Here is a 19589-nt window from a genome sequence, read left to right as displayed (position 1 = left end):
GTTGCTTTTTTTAATTTTTAAGTTTTCTTACAAAAATTTAGGTGTTTACCAATACAGTCTTATTTTGGTTTTGTTTTTAATGCTTTTTGTCAGTGTTTTTCTTCGGTTTTTAAGTCACAAACAGCAGGCACTAGGCAGCGTCCCCCACTGCTGCCGAAGGTCAGTCCCGGAGGTGTGACTCTGGGCTCCAGCAGACAGGGTCTGGTAGCCACAGCCAGGCCAAAGTCGCTCAGGGAAGGCTCCTGCTGCACTGGGGTTCCATGTAGCCGAGGGCAGGGTGGGGGCAAGCACAGCCTGACCCCCATCTTGCTGCCTCCAAAGCCTCTCTGCACACATGGGCCAGTCCGCCCCCCCCCCGCCATGGGCCATGCAGGGTGGGACCCAGCGTCCAGCGGATCCCCTCTACCTTCCAGAGTCAAACTCCTTCTCTGAGCCCCCCTCCTCCCTTCCCTGCTGCAGGCTCCTCTGGGGCCCCACACACACAAGAGCACACTCTTCTATACCACCAGCCCCAAAGCAAAGCCAGGTGCCCTTCCTGCCGCTTCCCTGGGCCCCACTCTGGCAGCTCCACTGGCTTTCTCTCTCTCTCTCTCTCTCTCACTCGCACACAGCACCATGTCAGTAAACAGCTAACTCAGCCTAGGGAGTTAGGAGGGAGGGAGCGAGGGGTGGGAAGGGAGGTGTGTGTTCAGAAGGTCGAGCCCTGGCTCCCCGGCGAGAAGCGCTGCCAACCCCGGCCGCCAGGGGGCTCCAAGCTCCACAGCAGGGTCTGGAAGGGCCGGCCCTGGAGTTCCCTTCTTCCCATGATCAGGTCCCTAAGAACAAATGGCTGGGCCCGAGACCTACGGAGGGAGAGGGGAAGGTTAAGCAGGATGGCCCGGGGGCTGGTGGACCCCTCCACAGACTAGGCCAACAAAAGTGTGGACCAAGGCAGCTGCTGGAGGTGGCAGGGGCTGACCCCGAGAATCTCAGCATCAGGGCCAGTCCGACTCACTGGTCGTTGGGGGGGGGGGGGGGGGCACTGTGCTTGGGGCATTTAAATGTCTCTGCTCTGGCCCCATTTGCTCTGGGCCCCGATGACACAGTGCCTGAGCCGGGACTGCTGGCCCAGGGGGACATGTCCATCTCAGACCCCAGCCTATCCCTAAGATGGGCATTTAAGCCTGCTGAGCTAGAAGCTGGAGTCCCACCAGGGAGCACCAAGGGACAGAACATGCAGCCAGCAGAGATTAATGAGAAGCCCCTTCCCAAAGGACAGGAAACAGCTGAATGAGAAACCAGACCAGAGAACGTACCAGGCATGCAAGCTAGACCCAGGAGTCAACGGGCTGAGGCTTAGCGTCCCCCACGGCGTCCACCAGCCTGACTGCAGGCCTGCTGGGCCCAGGAGGAACCTTCCTGCCGGGGTCGGGCTGCAGCGGATGGGCAGTGAGCAGGAGGGCGTCAGAGGCAGAACAGAGCAGGTTAGTCAGCGCTGGTGGGTGGGGGCTGGGCTGCTCAGTGGGTGAGGCCAGAGCCCAGGTGCACACGATGGGGGAGCTGAGCTAGTGTGGCTCACAAAGATGCACACGGATGCGTGGACACACACAGGCCTGTGCCCAAAGCCACGGGATGGTCACAGAGCAGGTTGGCAGGTGCCACCCAGGAGGCAGGACAACGGTGGGCCCATCCCCCACCCCCCCAAACACACACACACACACACACACACGCAGGCAGAGAAGGGTGAAGACACTCGTGCTCAGACTCCCCTGGCCCTTGTGCATTGTTCTGGGCAGTGCCCTCTGTCCCATGCCCCCTCCTTCCCAGTGGGTGTGAGCTTCAAACCACCTGCACCCACAGACTGACTCCGACGATAAACTTACCGAGGCAGGGGGGCCAGGCCCCAGGCTCCATCTCCCAGCCCAGCTGCCCTGGAGGTGAGCCCCACCCCAGGTGGACTGGGCAACCTAAACTCAGCACCTTGCCAGGGCCCCTCTCAGGCATGCCCTAGGCACCTCCCTAGGCACCTGCCCACAGCCACTTACTTTCAACGGTTCCTTCTCAGAGATCTCCCCTGCAGGGTCACTACCTCGAGCCCTCCTCTCCCTCCGGTCCACAGTGGAGTATCCGTCTTAGGGTGGGGACATGAGGGGAACTCTGAGGGGCAGGCATCGCAGGAGCAGATCTCCCTCTCAGCCCAGACACAGGGGGCCCCTGGGACAGGGTGCACTGGGAGATACCCCCACCTGCCCTGCCCCAGCACTGCGCTGGAGGCCTAGGCCAGGTCTTCTCGTGGCCCCTCCCACCATGGTCGCTCAGAACCCTCCAGCCCTCTTAGGCTGGCAGACCAGAGACCTTGGCTGGGCACTGACCCCTCCCTGGCTGCCCACCCCCCTCAGCAGCACTGCTAAACCAAATTCTCTTTTCCAACCAGCACCTCCTTGGAAGGCTTTCCCAGCACCAAACACACAAGGCAAAACCACCTGTCCATTTCAACGCCATCCCCGCCCCCCACCCCCCCCAGGAAACAAGCAGCCCTGTATCTGCACTCACCTGGGCCAAGTGCCTCCATGGGGATCACGTCTCGGCTGCCTGGTTTCTCGCCATCTGCAAGGTACAAGCCAGGTGGCCGGCTGGTTGCAAGAACCAGTGGGGATACCAGGACAGACAAACCCACAGCAGGGCTGGCCTCCGTTGACCCTGGGTACCCTTTGTCGCTAACATCTTTGCACCATTCTGCTGGGCCTCTGCCATTGACACCCCCCCACCCTCACTTAACATCACTGTGGACACCATGGATGTAGAGGTTGTAGGAGGCTGCAAGCCAGGAAAGGGGCCCCCCTACTCCTCACCTGCCTTGTCACCATCAATGCACCTAGGTGGAGGAGCATCTCTTATACCTCAGAGATAGGTTTCCATGCCCCGACCCCGTATTCACCAAGGCTCTTGTCCACCAGTGGCAGCGTGCTGTCGTCAAAGCCTCCGGGATTCGGTGCTCCTTTGGGTCCCTTAGCGGTAGCAGCGGCTGACTGGGGGGGGCGGTGCACAAAACAGGGTGTGGAGTCAGGGGCAGTCCTGCGGGGGACCTAGCCTGGAGAAGTGAAAGAGGAAAAGAAAGGCCAGGCAGGCCGCACCTGGAAGCGTGCCTTGGTCCAGCCATCCTTCTGTAGGGCGCCACGCAGCTCCTTGTAGCTCCACACAGTCTGCAGCACGTGGGAGGCGGCCTTCGCTTCACGTACCGATTGGCTGCGGCCAGGCGCAGGGCGGGGTCAGCAACCGGCCCCGCCCCGCCCTCCCCCTGGGCCCCCGCCCTCCCCGGGCTGCACCCTCACCCACCTGGCAGCGCCAAGGGCCACCAGCGCTGGAACGCCTCGGGCCTGGAGTAGTGAGCGCGCATTGTCCAGGCTGTCGGACACGATCTCATGGATGGTGTTGAGCACGGCCACCACGGTGTCCTCCTCCAGGCGGGCACCTGGTCGCGCCGGAGCCTGCGCATTGCGCACGTTCCGCACCAGCTCGGCCATGGCATAGCTCCCTGAAGGGCAGGGGCAGTTGTCAGGACATGCCTCTGCCCAGCCCAGCGGCGGGGCGCGGGATCCATCAGGAGAGCCCCGGGAAGCTGCAAAGTCACCCACCGTGTCCAGGGGCTAGGCCTTGAGACTGCTCAGGAAGATCCCAGCTCCAGCGGCTGGGACAGAATGACAGGGGCAGGGCTGGGCCCCTGAACTCCTCCCCACCCTGCCGGCCCCCAGCCCCTGCCAGTGGAACCCCAGAGCAGCCCACAGGGTTCTACATCCCGGCTCTGCCCCACCCGCGTCCTCACCAATGAGGTCCTTGTTGCGCCGGTCCAGGGAGAGGTTGCGCAGGGCGATGGCAACAGCACGCACCACCTTGTCAGTCTCGGACTGCAGCAGCTCCACGAGCACCGGAAGGCCACGCTCCTTGCGCACCGTGGCACGGATGTAGGTGGCCCACTGTGGCAGTGGAGCGGGGAGTGTGCTCAGCACACTGGGTCCCGCCCACACGCCTCGACACTCTGCTACCTGAGCCGACTGTTCCCTCTGGCTGGACCCTCCTCCCTGGCAAGCCAAAGCCCTACCCAAGCAACTCAATGCCACCTCCAGCTGGCATCCTTTGTGCCGCGAACCTCCCGGACCCTGGGGAGGCACTGTGTCCCGTGTGGTCCCCACCCCTGCAGCCTGGGCAAAGGCAGAGGCCAGCACCAACAGGGTACCTAGGATTCTGTCTGTCCCCTCCCTGCCAGATTCGGCCTCTCACCATCCAGTTGCCGGCGCTGAGGTTCTGTAGGGCACCAGCAGCAGCCTCCAGGGTGTTAAAGTTCCGGCTCTCGGTGAGGAGGGAGAGGTAGAGACGTACCACCTCGGGCTGATACAGCAGCTCAAAGCCTGGGCACAGAGCACCCACAGCCCACAGTCACCCAGGCCCCCCCCATCACCCCCTCTCCCCGCTCCTCCCATCAATGCCCCCAGGGCAAGAGTCAGCTGGGGCCAGGGATGGGTATGGTGCAGTCAGGGAAAATTTAACAACACATTCACCCGTTCTGAGCCACCCAAGGGAGAAAGCATTCCCGTTTCATCGCAAACAGAGGCTCAGTGAGGAGGCAGTGAGTCTAAGTGAGGTCGTTGTTCCCTTGACCCTGCTTCCAAAGAAATGGTATTGGACCTGCCTGGCAGCCACAGCATCCAGAAGGCCTGGAGTAGGGAGGGAGGTGGCAACCAGGGCTGCTCCCCTAGCAACAGGACTCAACCTCCCTAACAACAAGGCCAGCACTCCTGGGTAGACAGGCTGTGCAACTAGGGGAAGGAGCCCTAGCCAGAACAGGGCCCTCTTCTCTCCTATGTAACTTAGACTGTTACCAGTGCATGCCCCTAGCAACAGGGCCTGCCTTCTCAGTCTGCACCCTGCTCAACCATTCCTGGTCCCCCATCAATTGAGGCCCTGGCCCCACAGTGCAGCAGAGTTGCCCCAAGGTACTCGAGAGAGGAGGGGCTGAGCAGCCTTTCAGTTGGCCTGTACCCAGACATTACTCCCTCTCCCCTGTCCTCCCACCCCACGTTTTATCACCCCCTCCCCATTCCTCATGCCTCACGGTCCCTTCACTCCAGCTCTGCTGGGCTTCCTGTTCCCCAGATGCTCCAAGCATGTCCCCTACTCAGGGTGTTCCCCCTGAAGGCGTCCGCATACACCGGTCTCTCTGTGTGTGATGTTTTCCCCTAGGCCTCATGGCTGGGGTCTTCCACCCTGCTTGGAGGTGTCTGGGCTTGCAGGGTGGCCCGTGGTCTGGGGCTCACCAGGGCAGAGCTCCCTTACTCAGGGTCGATTCCCTATCCAGAACGGCGCCAGCACACAGGAAGACTCCAACAGACACAGGGGACGAGAAGGACAAACCACTCTGCCCCCCTGCACTATCAGCCTCCGGACTAGACCTGACTGGACACCTCAGCTCCCAGACCCCTGGGAGTGAACGTGAGCTCCTCAGAGGACATTGGAGGTCCTGCCTAGCTGGTCTCTGCCCTTCACTAAAGGCCTCACTCTATCCCCTCTAGTCTTCCACATGCTGCGTGACCTTGCAAATGCCTGGCCTCTCTGTGCCTCTGCCTCCTGCCCTGCCTGGAGTGACCCATGCAACTGGCCCTGATTCTGAACCCACAGCAGGTACCCAGGGACTGGACAGCCTTCTGGGAAGCCCCACACCTGTGGGCTGTTTCTCCATTGGCTCCCCAAGGCCCTCCACACCTTCTTGGTAGCACAAAGCTTGGCCACCTGCGTGGGCCTGGGCTGAACTCTGCCTGCGCCCACTCACCTTTGGCAGCCTCAGTTCGCTTGGGCAGGTCCAGTGTGTCAAAGTTCCGGTCCATCTCACCATCCTTCTTCCCTGGAACAGAGAATAGACGGAGGTGAAGCCGGGCCTGCACAGAGCAGGTATGCGCCAGGAGGGTGGACACAGCACTTCCCTGCCCAAGGCCCAAAGAGCACCCCCAAGTCCAGGACTGGGCACCAGGAGGCCCTGGGATGGGGCCTGGGAATGTCCCAGCCTTGCCCCCAGCAGCCAGGACTGATCTGTCAGGTGCCGGGGAGCAGCACTGCTGACCACCCAACGGCCTCCCTGCAGCTACTGGGAGCCAGGAGCCCAGGCTGCATGATGACAGGGAGGTACAGGGAAGCTGGGGGCTGCCAAGGACGAGACCTGCCCAGTTGCACAGTAAAGCAGGGCTGGGGTCAAGAGTCCCAGCCACGGGGAAATGCCCGTCTGGGGTCAGGACCTGGTCCCAGGCTCTGCTGGCTAGGAAAGACCTCCACCCACAGGCTGAGCCCCTAGAGCAACCCCACCTAGCACTTGTCAGCCTCGGCCTGCACCACTCTGTGAGTGAGCTCACGAGCTGCCAGTCACCCTCATCTCAGACGACGGAGCTTCTCTGAAAGGCAGCAGAGCTGAGTTCTGATAATCTGGGCTCCCTGTTCTGCCCAGCCTCACGGGGCCTTTGTGTGGTCCCTTTAAGCCACACATCGCCTCATTCCCAGGGGCAGACTTTGCTCCCCGGTGCCTGTGGGGACAAATACACCCAGACCCTGCCCCCCCCCCCCGCCCTTGACTCTCCCTGCTCCAGCTCCAGGCCTGGCCCTGCCTGGGTAGCAGAGTCTGAGGTTACAGAGGAACAGCCCGTTGGCCCCCCAATGAGTCCAGGGCTGACATTCCTGCCGTTGTCATGTCCACACCGTTGTCATGGAGATGGCTGCCCGGGAAAGGGACTGGGGATGGGGCAGGGCCCTGAGGCTGGATCACCCTGTGGTCGTCATGGAGAGGACTGCCTGGACAATAAGGGTGGGCGGCACCTCCCCGGTGCCCACTGCCCCCACTGGGCCTGGACAGCAGGACAAATAGGGACTCACCTTGATGGAACCACTCCTCTGGGCGGCCGGAGGAAGCACAGGAGAGAGGAGACGAGCCTGAGCGGGCAGCACCCCGCTCCCACGCCCTCCCAGGAGGCCTCGACTACCCACTGCAAACCCTGGGTTGAATAGATGGGTCGTGGAACCCCCCCCCCCGCCCCGATCACTGTGGAGGGCTGAGTGCCCAGAAGTGGAACAAGAGAGGGGAGGCCTAGGGTCAGAACAGGTGCACATGGGGAGTGGGGGGGGGGGGCAGATGAAGGCAGTGCACAGACGTCACCCAGCAGGTGCCAGAGAATGTAGATCCCGGAACCTGCACCCAGCAAATGCCGGGCGGGATGGTGTGAAGGCAGGGTGGGGTGCTGCCTCCAGGGCATCTCAAAGTCTCCAGGTGCTCTGTGAACACCAGGAGGCAGCAACGTCTTCAGCGCTTTCCAAACACGGGCCCAAAGAACCCTTCCCGGAGCTGAGGCACAGTCCAGGCAGCAGCAGGGACACCATGTAGGTTCGCTCCTGCCCTCCCCCGGGGGCCCCAGAGTGCAGATGAGGGAAGGCTGCCCCGTCAGCCGGATGACCCAGCAGGCTGGGTACACCCTCCTTGGCTCCCTGCTTCGCCACCTGCCCATCAGGAGCTGACCAGGTGGTCTCTGGCTTCCGTGACGGCCGTGGGTATGGAGACCCTTCAGCCTGGGGTGGCAAGGGGAGTCCTAGAGCGTAGTACCCCAGTCCCTCCCACACACCTTTGGCCTTCTTGCCACCGAAGCAGCCAGCGTCATCCCTCCTCCGGCGCTGGGAGCCCGCAGCAACGCCCAGGGGCCCCGGCTCAGCCTCCTGGTACCTGTCGGCCCCAGGCACCTCCTTGTGCACGTGGTAGGACAGGTTCCGCATGATACACACACAGTTCTCCACCGACTGTGGAGAGAGGAGAGATGGTGGAGCAGGGCCCAGTGGGCACGGAGACTGCCACCCCTCCCCGGGACACCTGTCCGCAGCCAGTGCGCACAGAAGGAACTGGGGGTGCAAAGATGAGGAGGCCTAAGCTAGGGAGCCCACGGGGGTGAGAACTTCCAGGGAGGGGCTGAGGAAGGAAAAAGGTGGAGAACACACGGCGTGTAGGGCCTTGTCTGGGACTTCACTGTGTCCACTACGGGGCGGCCCGTGGCCAGGGCACTGCCCTAGAATGCATATGCCTACTTCTCCTGTGCTGCCCAAATGGTTCAGGGCCCTCTGGGCCCAGTTCCTGCTCCGTGTCCCCAACCCTTTGCAGGAGGTTGTGAGATGCACCCCGCTGGGACCTGCTGGGGCCCCCCCGACCTTGTTGTCCGTGTCCTTCCTGCCCACAGCTGACTGCAGGGCGTGCAGCAGGGCGTCTACCAGCCCTTCACATTCCCGGAGCCGCCGCCGGGCCTCTGCACCATCCGAACTCACGTTCCTGGGGGGCCAAGAGCGAGCCCTGTGAACCCTGGCTCCCACGGGAACTTCCCAGCCCAACCCCCGCCCCCTGGCCTTGGGGTCTTGTCTTCATCTGTAAAACCAGCTCTGACACCACCCTGTTAGGGCTACTGACAGTGTCCCGACCCCTGAGACCCTAGGAGGGAGCCCTGGCCTGGCATCTTGGTGTGGCAGGGGGCCTTCTCTGATGCCCAGCAGAATTGGAAGGGGACAGAAGTGGGTCCAGAGTCCTGAATCCACGCACAGTGATAGTTCTGGGTTCCACCTTACCCTGAGGTGAGGACCCCATAGGGCCACGGGGCTATGTCCTGATGGACAGACAGGACCATGGGGACCCTGGACCACCTGAGGGGACTCTAGTGATTCCCAGGGTGGGAGGATTAGGGCCGAGGTCACAAGGACATGGAATGAGGCCTCTGAGGCAGACAGAAGATGAGGGTCCCGGCTCCCCCTACCCTGGCTGTTATGGTGATGGAAGAGTGGGTTGAAGCTGAGCAGGGCTGGAGACATGGGGTCCTACGTGAGAGCGTGGCAGACCCTGTCCAGAGGCTGCCCTTGGGGCCGAGTACAGCCCCATCAGGCCCCATTCTCAGGACTCGGGCAGGAACTGTGACATGGCTGTGTCCCAAGCTCCTAAGACTTGGGTGGCTAATGGTCTTCCACGTTATACCAGACATGAGGACATTCCCAGGTGTGCATACAGGCTCTGGTGCCTGGCTCCTGCCTCCTTGGCCGGGAACAGTCCTGAGTGGCTGCACAGAGAGTGCCCGAGCCCAGCCCCCACCCACACCTCAAGCAGCCCGATGTGTTCTTGAAGACTGTTGTCCACTCAGCATCCCTTGGCTTGGAATCCTCGTTGGGCTCGCGCTCCCAGCCCGAGTGGGGCACAATGACCTCGTGGGTCAGCGTCTGCAGGCCGTGGTCAATGATGACCATCTTCAGGGGCTCGTAGGATGACAGGTTCCAGAGTGTGCCTGCAGGGCGCCATCAACCAGCCAGTGCTCACCACACAGGCAGCGACCTTCCGACCTCCCCATGTGACCTCGCTCGGGACATACCCCAATCAGACCCGAAGGCAGGAAGTGACAAAAGCCGTTGAGAGAAACAAACAAACAAACAAACAAACAAAAAGCCGTGAGAGGTCCTGGGTGCCCACCTTGGCCCAGGCAAGATGTGCACAGGCACCTCACAGTAGCTACCAGCTGAGAGGGGCCGGGACACAGGAAAGGGCTGGCCGGGGGCCTGTGGCTGGACAAGCAGATGCCTTCTCTTCCCCATCCCTTCTTAGCCACGTGGGGGGGGTGGTGCGGCACTACTGCCTCACTGGCACCACCTAAAGTGGTCACATGACCCTACCTGGCCAATTGGGGCCCATAAGGCACAATCCCCCAGCACTGGGCCCCCACTGGAGGGTGGGACCAGGAGGCTGGACCTGGAGGAGTATGGGGACATGGGGGCAGGTGGAGAGGGGGCCTGCCTGAGAGGCAGCAAAGTCCAGAGGTAGAGAGACTGGGGACCTCTCACTCTAAGCCTAATGCCTACCCCCAGCAGCTGGACCTCCTGACTAAATGGGCGGGTGGTGGTGGCGGGGTGGGGGGGTGACTTTCCCTGGCCAAGCCTCACTCTCCTCTCCCTGAGGGACGAGGGGAAGCCAGGTGTCACTCACCTGTGACAAGCTCTCGGACCTCATTGTCCCGGGCAGCCCGCAGCAGGCGCACCAGGGCAGGCACACCGCCACAGTCCCGGATGGCAGCCTTGTTGTCCGTGTCTCGGCCGTAGGAGAGGTTTCGCAGAGCCCCGCAGGCCCGCCGCCGCACCTCCGCCCTCGGGTGGTCCAGCAGAGCCACGAGCAGAGGCAGGCCCCGCAGCTGCCGCACACGGCGCTTGACACCCTCGTTCTCAAAGCACAGGTGTTGCAGGTAGGCGGCCGCATTGGCTTTCACAGGGTCCACGGGGTGTCGCAGCATGGCCAGAACCTCTGGCAGCTCGGGGTCCCGCCAACGCGGCTCCTTACGGGCGCTGTCAACTGAGGGTGACCGCCGTACCACTCGGTCCAGGCTGCCTAGGCTGCCCCGTTCTGGCTGGGCCAGGGGTGCCGTCGCAGCCGGAAACGGGGGCCGCTCCTCCATCAGCTCACCACCATCATCTGCCACATCCTCGTAGGCCCTGTGCAGGCAGGCAGGGCGCAGGAACATCTCGGCACTGCCCAAAGATGCCTGCTTTGGAGCTACCCCGCCATTATCTTCTCCAGGGGACCACGAACGCTTAAAGGGTGGGGATAGGCCTACAGCATTGGTACTGGACCCCAAGTACCGAGTGGGTGCTGAGAGTTACACCCCAGGCCAGCAAGAACTGACTCACAGCCAGTGACATGGCCAAACACCAGCCAATGGTTCTCATAGCTTGGGTGTCCCTGAGATGGGGAGCTCACTCACTCCCATTACCATGCAGCATTCCCCAATTCTGAGCTAAATGCATTTCTATGAAACATCTGTTTCATAGGGGACAGGGGGTCCCCTATGAAACATAGGGGACTGGGGTCCTGCTTTCCCATGAGGCTCATCTCGGCAATGTGGGATCTGCCAGGATGTGGGGGCAGGAGGTGACCCTCCCTGCACACAGCCATCCTGGTGGGACCGTATGAGGGGCATTCAGGCCACCGATCCCCCGGAGTACAAGATGTCCCTGTGGGTTGTCACCATCAAGCCTACTTCCTAGGGCAGGGATTGAGGCTAGGAGGGGTCAGGTGTCTTTCCTGCGGTCACACAGCATAATCCATACCAAGGGTCATGTTCTCACTCTACAGATAGAAAAACTTGAGAGCAAAGGTGACAGAACCAGAGTCTATGCTGGGAAGAGCTGGAGAGCCTAGTTTCTGGTTGCTTCTGTACACAGGGGCAATTGAGGCCTGGGGAAAGGCTGGAACCTCAAACTCAGAGGAAACGCTCTGAGCCTCTTGTGCTCCTATCTTCATGGCCGGCTGGCTGGAGCAGGGGTAGCAGGTGTTGGGCACTGTCACAAACTTCCCTAATGCCCCAGACCCACAGGGAGGGTGCCCAGTGTGACTTCCACCATCCCAGAAGCTTCCCTTGTTGCTATCCTTGAATTGAGGCCAATTCAAACTAATGTGCACAACTAACTTAGCCCTAGCAGCTAGACTTCCTGTGGGGGAGTGGAAGGCAGACTTCCTGGAGGCAGTGGCCAGGCTCAGGATGCTCACCTGGTACGAAGGCCACGTCCACACTCAGGCCTCCTCCTTGTGGCAGTGCCATAGTCAGGCTCCAGCTCCGGGCCACCCTCGTCATCGGCAGCCAGGCTGCGGGTGTCATCCTCCAAGCCGTATGGCTCTGCCTGGAAGCGCTCGGGCTGGGAGCGACCAGCTGGTGGCACAGCCTCAGGGCCTGCAGGGAAGGCCTCACGTCGGCCAGGCAGTGTGAAGCTGCCATCGACGGGGCCTGGGCCAAGGGGGCCACGTGCGGGCCGCACACCCAGCCCACGGGAGAGACTGCCGTAGCTGGGGACATCACGGGGCTCAGGGCCATCGGTAAAGCTGCCCCCGCTGCTGAGGTAGGCTCGGGAAAGCGTGGCTGCCGGACCACCCCCGCGCAACAGGAAGTGCCGGTCCAGAGGGCCGTCTGTGAAGGGGCCTAGTGGAGGGCCGCCGTCCAGCAGGGGGAGGCCATCTGGGCCTACGGGCACCTGCCGCACTGTCCTCGTGGTCACCGTCTTGACCGTCTTGGTGACCTGGTGGGGAAGTGGGTGGCCGGTGGGCAGGCTGGGCAGCCTAAGAGGCCCGGACACTGGCCCAGTAGGGCCAGGGTGGCCTTGGTCTCCCACCCGACCAACAGGTGGCACCCGGGGGGCCACTCTGTACATGGAACAACCGTGGCTACACAGCCTGCTTGCCCACTGCCGGGGCCTGGCCATACCTTGGTCTCAGTGCGCCGGGTAGTGCCGTCTTCTGACGTGACAATGGACACGTGGGAGGTGGGCGTGCCAGGGTCCTCCTCTACTGTCACTGTCTCCTCCAGCACCTCGGGTGCCTCTGGCATTGTGGCCAGTGAGGCCTGGCTGCCCGGGCTCTGCTCCTGGGCAAGGTGGGGGGGGAATGGGTGTCAGTGGGAGGACCCATCGCTCGCCTGGCCCTGGAGTGTAGATGCTTGTGCTGGCCCCGAGGCCAGGAGGGCCTTCTTCCCACCCCTGGAGCCCATGGACCCCAGGGCCTGCAAGCCCCAGCTGGTGAAGACAGCAGCCCGCTCCTGTCTCTGAACGCCATGGGGCTGACCGGCCCTATTGCCCTATCCCATGGGGACCTCTGGGGGTTGACCTCCCCCAATCCTGGCGCCTCCTTGGACTGAGCTGGCAGATAAAGCCCCTGACCCCAGTGATGCAGTCTTGGGCAGCCCCATCTGAGCTGCAAGGCCTGGTTGCTACAGGTTCCTGGTGGCCCAAGGAGATTGGTGGGACCTGCAGGTCGAACTCTTGACATGGGTCACTACCCCTGGCTGGGCCCTCCCATGTCCTGGGCCTCCTCCCTGCCCCACCCAAGAAACCTTGAGTGCAGAGGCCTTGGGGGAGCAGTTTCAGCACTGCTCACAGACTCCCCAGGGCCATACCCAGGACCTCCCCCCCAAACTGTTCCCAAGGCCAGCTAGACGCCCTCGCAGGACAGAAATACTCAGTTCTCAGAATGCCCAAAATACCCTTGCTCCTTCCGGCCTGGACACTCCTAGGGTGTTGAGTGGGCACAGCCTGGCCCTACCTCATTTGGGCCAGTGTTTGGTGCTCCCCAGTGAGATGCTGGGTGTTTTATCAGAGCCCAGCTCCCCTTGCCTTCATCCTTGCAGGGGATAACCATGGTGGAATTCAGGCAAGATAGCTCTGGACAGAGGCCCTTTTAAGGCCCATAAACCTATGGTCAGACTTGCCAGTGGGGAAACGGAGGCTCAAAGAGGACAGGCCAGTCCAGAGCAGAGCTGAACTGACTGTGCTGACTGGCAAAGGGGTCCGAAAGCCAAAGTCCATTCACCCCTGGGCCTCTGACCACATGGGTCCCCGCACCACACCAATGTCCTAGGATTAGCATCTGGCAGGATGGGTAGGGGCTGAAACCCAAGCCGCAGCGGGCAAGCGAGCAGGAGCACATTCCTGGGCAGCGGGGGCCAGGTCAGCAGGAGGACAGGCCCTGCTCTGTGGCCCAGATGCTGTGCCTTGAGGAATGGGTCCCCTGTTTGGGCCCCAAGCCTCTGAGGCCCTACACAGAAACGGAGCTGAGGCCCAAGGAAGGCCACACCCCTGTCTGCCTGCCCCCAGAGTCCTACTCTGCTCCTGGTCCTGGGCCTGGGAGGTATGCAAGCCTAGGTGCCCAGAGCTACCCAATGGCCTGCCTCCCGAGGTCCTCAGGGTGTGAAGTCTCCTCAGGTTGGGGTCCTATCCTGACAAAATGCTTAAAACCCCAATTGCACATAGTGCTAAGATTCTGGGCCCCCGCAAACTCTTCAGGGGTCCAGAGAGAGGCATGCACCGTGTTAGGACAGGTGTATCCCCTGGGCTCTGGTGACACAGGAAGGAAGTCACAGAATGCAGCCTCTGCCCCCAGAAGCAGAGGACAACAATACGTAATTTTATAAAAAAGGAAACTGAGGCCTAACAGAAGGGAGAGGCTTAACCAGGCCTTCACAAACCACTGACAGGGAATTTCAGGCATCCACAGGGAAAATGGTTTTGCAAGGCCTTTTAGCGAGACCTTACCCCTTGTGGGCCACAACCTTGGCTGCCACTCAGTTTGGGGTTGTAGGTGGAATGCCTGGTGGGGACCTGGCCAGGAAGGAAGAACGATGTTCCCTGAGAAAGAGGAGTAAACTGAGACCCTGAACGGGGACATGCAGCTAGGCTGCCAGGCACAGCGGCCTGGACCCTTCTCTGAGGGCACTGGGAGCTGGGATGGTTCTGGACCAGAAGATTCAGGGAGAGCCTGTCACTGCTGGCACCTTGGCGACTCCACCTGTATTTGGCAACTGTGGGAGCAAATGTGTGTCAGGCGCTGAGCTCTCTCGGCTGGGCCCTGGGGGGCCAGGCATGGAGGGGCCTAGGGCCACACCCTGGTGGCTGCAAGTGAGGGGAGGGGCGAGGAGTAAGACTGACAAGAGGGGACCACAGCCTGGCCAGGAGGACACGGCCCCTGAGTAGATCTGCATACATGAACACTCTCAGAGAAGAGCCTCCAACTCCCTGGTGAAGAGGGAGAAAGAGTAAGCATACCTCAGACCTCAATGCTACTCTGACTCGGTTTGTTCTCACTCTAGCCTGTGATGAGGGTCTGACACAGCGCAGTAGAGGGAACAAAGGGATGGGGCTCCAGAAGAGCCAGGAACCCCCCACCCCACAAGGCCTGGCAACCCTGCAGCATCGCCCACTAATGCACAGCCCAGGCAGCCCAGTAGTGGGATCCTGAGGCCCCAAGAGCCCCCACTGGCAAATGACCTCAGAAAGCTAAAAACAGGCGATGACTTCACCCAGGCTGGCGGGCAGGCGGGAGCGAGAGTCAGCCGATGATCACAGGAAGGCCCGGCCCCTGTTACACACGCCTGGGCACACATGCAGATGAGGACCTGGACATGCGTGCATGTACCTGGTGCTTCCAACAGGCACATGTGCACAGACGTGTGTGTGTGTGTGTGTGTGTGTGTGTGTGTGTAAGCACCCAGCTGGCCCCCGGGGCCCAAGCGCGTCAATCTGCATGTTGTCCTAACAGCCCCTGGACACAGTGCCCACTGCCCCCAGAGGGACTTGCACATGCTGACACATCCCCGTCACCTCCTCCTGTCTCCCACCCCTGTGTCCAGACTGCCTGGACACCCACTCAACCACCCACTCTGGGGGCTCTCAGAGCTGGCAGCAGAGTAGGGAACCAAAGCCTGATGACCAGCACATAGTTGGCACTCAAGAGAGGCAGCTGACCGGGGTGCCTGCATCCTCATCTGACCTCGAGACCCTGTTCTAGGGCCGCATGTCCACCTATCCAGGGCGGCACACAGGACCCCTGGCCCTGCAACTCAGGTCCCCCCGGTAGCCCAGACATGAGCACCAGCCTGGACACACAACCCCCAGCCCTTCACATCCCAAATCTTGCCACATCCTGTCAACTGTATCTTGTCACCCATCCCCAGCCCTAGCTTCATTCTTGCCCCTCTTCCTGGGACCACTGACCTGCCTCCCATAGCCTACCTCCAGGGCCCAAACTGCCCCCCGGCGCTCCCATCCATGGTCCACCTGGTCCATGGTCTACAGGCCTGGCCCAGAGTGGGGCTGCTGTCCAGACCTGGGATTTCCCAGGAGTTTCCTTGAACTTGTGGAAGGGGCCTGGCCCAAGACTCCAAGCGCCCGGGGCCAGAGTGGCCAGTACTCAGAAAGGTAAACACAACCAGCCACCACTGCTCTCAAGAGGGTCTCCTAGGCCCTGTCACACACCCGGGGCTTGGCTTCCTCATATGGAAACAGAAAGCACCCAGGATATCAAGGCCAAAGGACAAGCGGGATAGTGCCAGTCCCACCCTCACGGCCAGATCTAAGGGACATGGGCAGTAGAATACAAGATGTGAGCCAACATACAGAGGGGCCGCCGCCTGGGCAAAAGCCCACAACCACCTCTGAGGTACGTGTGGGAATGGCAGAGAGAGGGGACGGGGAAACAAGCCAAGTCGTAATGGGGGAGGGGGGCTGGACTGGGGTCCCAGAGGCATGGATCTATGTCACCAACCGCACTTCACAGATGAGCACCCATGGTACGTATCATGAAGAGCAAGCCTCAAGACAGGTGCCCCACCCTGTCCATGGTCCCACCATACACGCAGGTAATAGGTTAAGGTAGGATCCCACACCTGGCTCCCACAATTCCCAATCCTGGCCCGAAGAAGGCACAAGACAGCTAGCACTGAATGAATGCTAGGGAGGGAGGGAGGGAGGGAGGGAGGGAGGGAGGGAGGGAGGGAGAAGTGAAGGAATGAACGTGTTCCCCTAACCCCTCCACCCCAGCACAGCCATCCCTGATAGAGTCCAAGACAATCCAGGCTGGCATCTCTCTCCACAGAGCAAGCCCTTGGCCACCACAGATGCCCTCTCTTGATGCCCAGAGGCTCTGCCCAGCCCAGGCAGATGGGGTTAGGGTACCCCTCCAGAGCAGAAGCCGCCTGCCAGGGCCTGCAGTCCACACTGAGTGGCCAAGAAGCCAAGGGGCAGTGGGTGCCCACCAGACTGGGGAAGCAAGGTTGTGGGGGATAGCAGGGCTTGCTGTCACCCACCCCGGTTTCTCCAAGCCCAGCCCGCATTTATCAGCTACACAGCGGCCCCAACTCCCCCCAGCTGACCCTTACATCTCTGGGACAGTCAGTGGCCTGACCCTAGGGGCCATACCAGAGACGCACAGCAGGCAGAAACCCAGCTGCCAGAGAGAGGCAGGTGTGACCCGGCCCCCAATGACAAGGGGCCTGGGGCAGTTGCTCCTCCAGTTGGCCTCAGTTTCCCTGCCTGTTACTGGACCCCAAACCCCGTAAGCAGGAGGTGCTGGCTGCCCACACGCCTCCCTCCCGCTCCCTCCCACCACTGGGAGGCTGACTCCCAGGGTTTTCCCCGGAGACCCCCCTCCTGCCTCCGCACGTGGGCAGGGCCCCCCTCCACCCCTCCCCTCACGTGCGCTGCCGTGGCAGACAGGGCTTCCATTAAGGCTCCGGAAGCTCCTCGCAGGTCCCTAGAGTCGGAGCCCGCGCTAAGAGTGTGGAGGGGAGGGGAGGCCCACCGAGCCCCCCAGGGAGCTGGAGGCCTAGCCCCGCTGCCCTCTCCGGACTCCGCATCTCTCCCGCCCAGAGGGGCTGCTCAGGAAGGACCTCACCAACCACCCCCACCCCAGGCACCTGTCCTGGGCGCTGCCCTGGGGTGCACCCACCCCGATCCCGGCCTCGCCTCCCGGCGCCGAGTCGCAACGCCCGGGGCCGGCGGCCGGTCCCCAGAAACCTCGCGGCCCCGCCCCGCGCCTTGCACACCCCACGGGCGGCGCGCTCACTCCGCCGCCCCGCCCGCCCCGGGGCCGAACGCGCCGGCCCGAAGCGCAGACAATAGCCTTCTCCGGCCGGCGGCTCCGCGGAACAAAAGCGGGTCCTCCCGGGAAGGCCGGCGCCCCGCCCTCCGCCGCCGGGCCCCCGGGACGGTGCCCCCACGCATGAGACCAAGTTCCCTCCAACCTGTCTGAGTTCGGCCGGCATCGGGCCGGGCTCGTTGTGGGGGGGGGCGCGGGCCGGTAAGGACGGCGGCGGCGGCAGCGGCGGCGGCGGCGGCGACAGCGGCTGCGGTAGCTGAACCGGGCTCGGCTCCGGCGCCTCGGCCGCTCGGGCTCGGGCTCGGCGGACTCGCTCCCCGCGGGGGCGGATCTGGCGGCGGTCACCGCGAGCAGCCAATGGAGCGGGGCCGCGCCCAGACGGGGCGGGGCGGGGCCGGTGGGGCGGGGCGAGGTCCCGCCCTCCCCACCCGCGCGGGGCGCTGCTCCGCTGCCAGGGCGGGGCCGGAGTCGCCCCTTAACTCCCTGGCGGCCGGCCTGGCCTGGCCTCCTCGTCCCTCCACTTCCCCTGCGGGGGTGACATTTTCCCGCCGAGTGACTTTGGCCGAGTCCTGCTTCCCGGGCCTCCTTCTGCCTCCAGTAAAAGAACTCACAGGCCCCTCCCCCTGGAGTTAGGGAAACTGAGTTCTGGCAGAGCTGGGGCCAGTGCGCCCATCCTCTCTGGCACCTGCTGCTATCCTGACCGCGATGTTTCCCCCCGCTGTAAAATGAGGACTGATCAGACAGTAGTTATGGCGACGTCAGTGTGACAAGATCTCTCAGCTGTCCCTGATCTGGCCCCAGGCCCTTGCCCAAACCCCAGCACAGCCCCCGAAGTGCCTCCACAGAGCTCAGTCGGGGGCCTGCCAAGTGGACCTGGCACTGATACACTTTGTCTTGGGTTCTCCCCATCAAGACACAGAGGCCCAGGGTTTCCCCTACCCTCTTAGGGGTGTCAGAGCAGATCAAATGGTGTGTGCGGGGGTGCTCAGCAGTTGGGTGACCCTGGGTGAAAGCTCCTGAGGCCGGGTGCCTGGGTGGCTCACTTGGTTAAGCGACTGCCTTCGGCTCAGGTCGTGATCCTGGAGTCCCGGGATCGAGTCCCACATCGGGCTCCCTGCTTAGCAAGGGGGTCTGCTTCTCCCTCTGACCCTCTTCCCTCTCATGCTCTCTGTCTCTCATTCTCTCTCTCAAATAAATAAATAAAATCTTTAAAAAAAGAAAGAAAGCAAGCTCCTGAGGCCAAGAGGGCCTCAGACCCTCTCTCCTCCATGCTTTTGATCCACTGGGAAGTGGTTGGGGGGGGTGGGGGGAGTGGTATCACAGTGCCTGGTTAATCAGGACTTCTCCAAACCAGGCATGACATGAAGGTGCAGCCACACCCTGGAGAGTCTGGCTGTGCTGGATGGAAACGCAGTCCCAGAAGGGCTGGGCTGGGCTGGGGCCCTCATGGGTCATACCCCACAAAGGCAAGCCAATGGCTCATGTATCCCGAATAAGGAAACTAGGCTTTGAGATGAACAAGGGCAAGGGCTGGTGCGAGGAGGTTCCATGGGTCTGGCAAGAGAGAAGGGCAAGGCCTGCGCTTCCTGCGCCCCTCCTGCTTTGCCCCAGACCCCGCACAGGAAATCCAGCCATCCCCAGAGGCTATCCTTCTTCCTGGACATGCCATGTACATAGGCCATGCAGCCAGCATGCTCAAGCACTCTGGGTGTCCACTCCATGTCCCTCTGAGCCTCTGTTTCCCCACCTGCACAGGGGTGAGTTGCCCTGACCACTGACCCCCTGTACCTTCCACCCATGGCAGCCCCACAGGGAGCCACCTGGAATAGAAGCAGCAGTAGGACTGGACCACTGCCCTGAAGGAACTTACATTTCAGCTGCTTCTGCCTTCTCCCAAATTTCACCAGCTGCTAGTACCCCAGCCACATACCCACCTTGGCCTAACCCGGGGTTGGCCAGGTCCCTAAAAGCGTCCCCCCGACCACACGCACACACACACACCCACTGCTTGAGGGCTGGCCCTGCTCCATCCAGGTGTCTCCAGCGGGGAGCTCTTCCTGCTGGAGGATTAAAGGCAGGTGGCCAGGACAGTGGTGCAGCCTGGGGAGCACAGCAGTAGCCCCTGGCCTCTCAACTCCTTAGCCCCAGCAACCTG

General features: G+C 62.1%; 1 protein-coding gene across 2 annotated transcripts in view; it reads right to left on the bottom strand.

Moving 5' to 3' along the window:
• Positions 1–11: 11 nt before the first annotated feature.
• ARVCF (ARVCF delta catenin family member) overlaps positions 12–19589 on the bottom strand; it is a 49937-nt gene continuing 30359 nt past the window's right edge. The window contains exons 4-19 of one of the 2 annotated variants that reach the window (XM_028094816.2): positions 12273–12431; positions 11564–12087; positions 10010–10509; positions 9134–9317; positions 8206–8323; positions 7632–7803; positions 5804–5875; positions 4258–4385; positions 3803–3953; positions 3316–3514; positions 3114–3225; positions 2918–3008; positions 2533–2586; positions 2025–2110; positions 1296–1412; positions 12–842 (exon numbers count right to left, since the gene is read on the bottom strand). In XM_028094816.2, the coding sequence (XP_027950617.1) occupies positions 1308–1412; positions 2025–2110; positions 2533–2586; positions 2918–3008; positions 3114–3225; positions 3316–3514; positions 3803–3953; positions 4258–4385; positions 5804–5875; positions 7632–7803; positions 8206–8323; positions 9134–9317; positions 10010–10509; positions 11564–12087; positions 12273–12431 (2655 nt within the window). In that variant the 3' untranslated portion in view covers positions 12–842; positions 1296–1307. The remainder of the gene's footprint in view (positions 843–1295; positions 1413–2024; positions 2111–2532; positions 2587–2917; positions 3009–3113; positions 3226–3315; positions 3515–3802; positions 3954–4257; positions 4386–5803; positions 5876–7631; positions 7804–8205; positions 8324–9133; positions 9318–10009; positions 10510–11563; positions 12088–12272; positions 12432–19589) is intronic. The other variant, XM_028094817.2, reaches the window with a different exon arrangement.

This window comes from Eumetopias jubatus, unplaced genomic scaffold (assembly GCF_037043125.1).
Source record: "Eumetopias jubatus isolate StellerSeaLion01/CBP00866 unplaced genomic scaffold, mEumJub1_p1.0 scaffold_16, whole genome shotgun sequence".
Lineage (NCBI taxonomy): Eukaryota > Metazoa > Chordata > Mammalia > Carnivora > Otariidae > Eumetopias > Eumetopias jubatus.
Note: the sequence above shows the minus strand (reverse complement) of the source record. Positions and strands in the feature narration are given on the sequence as shown.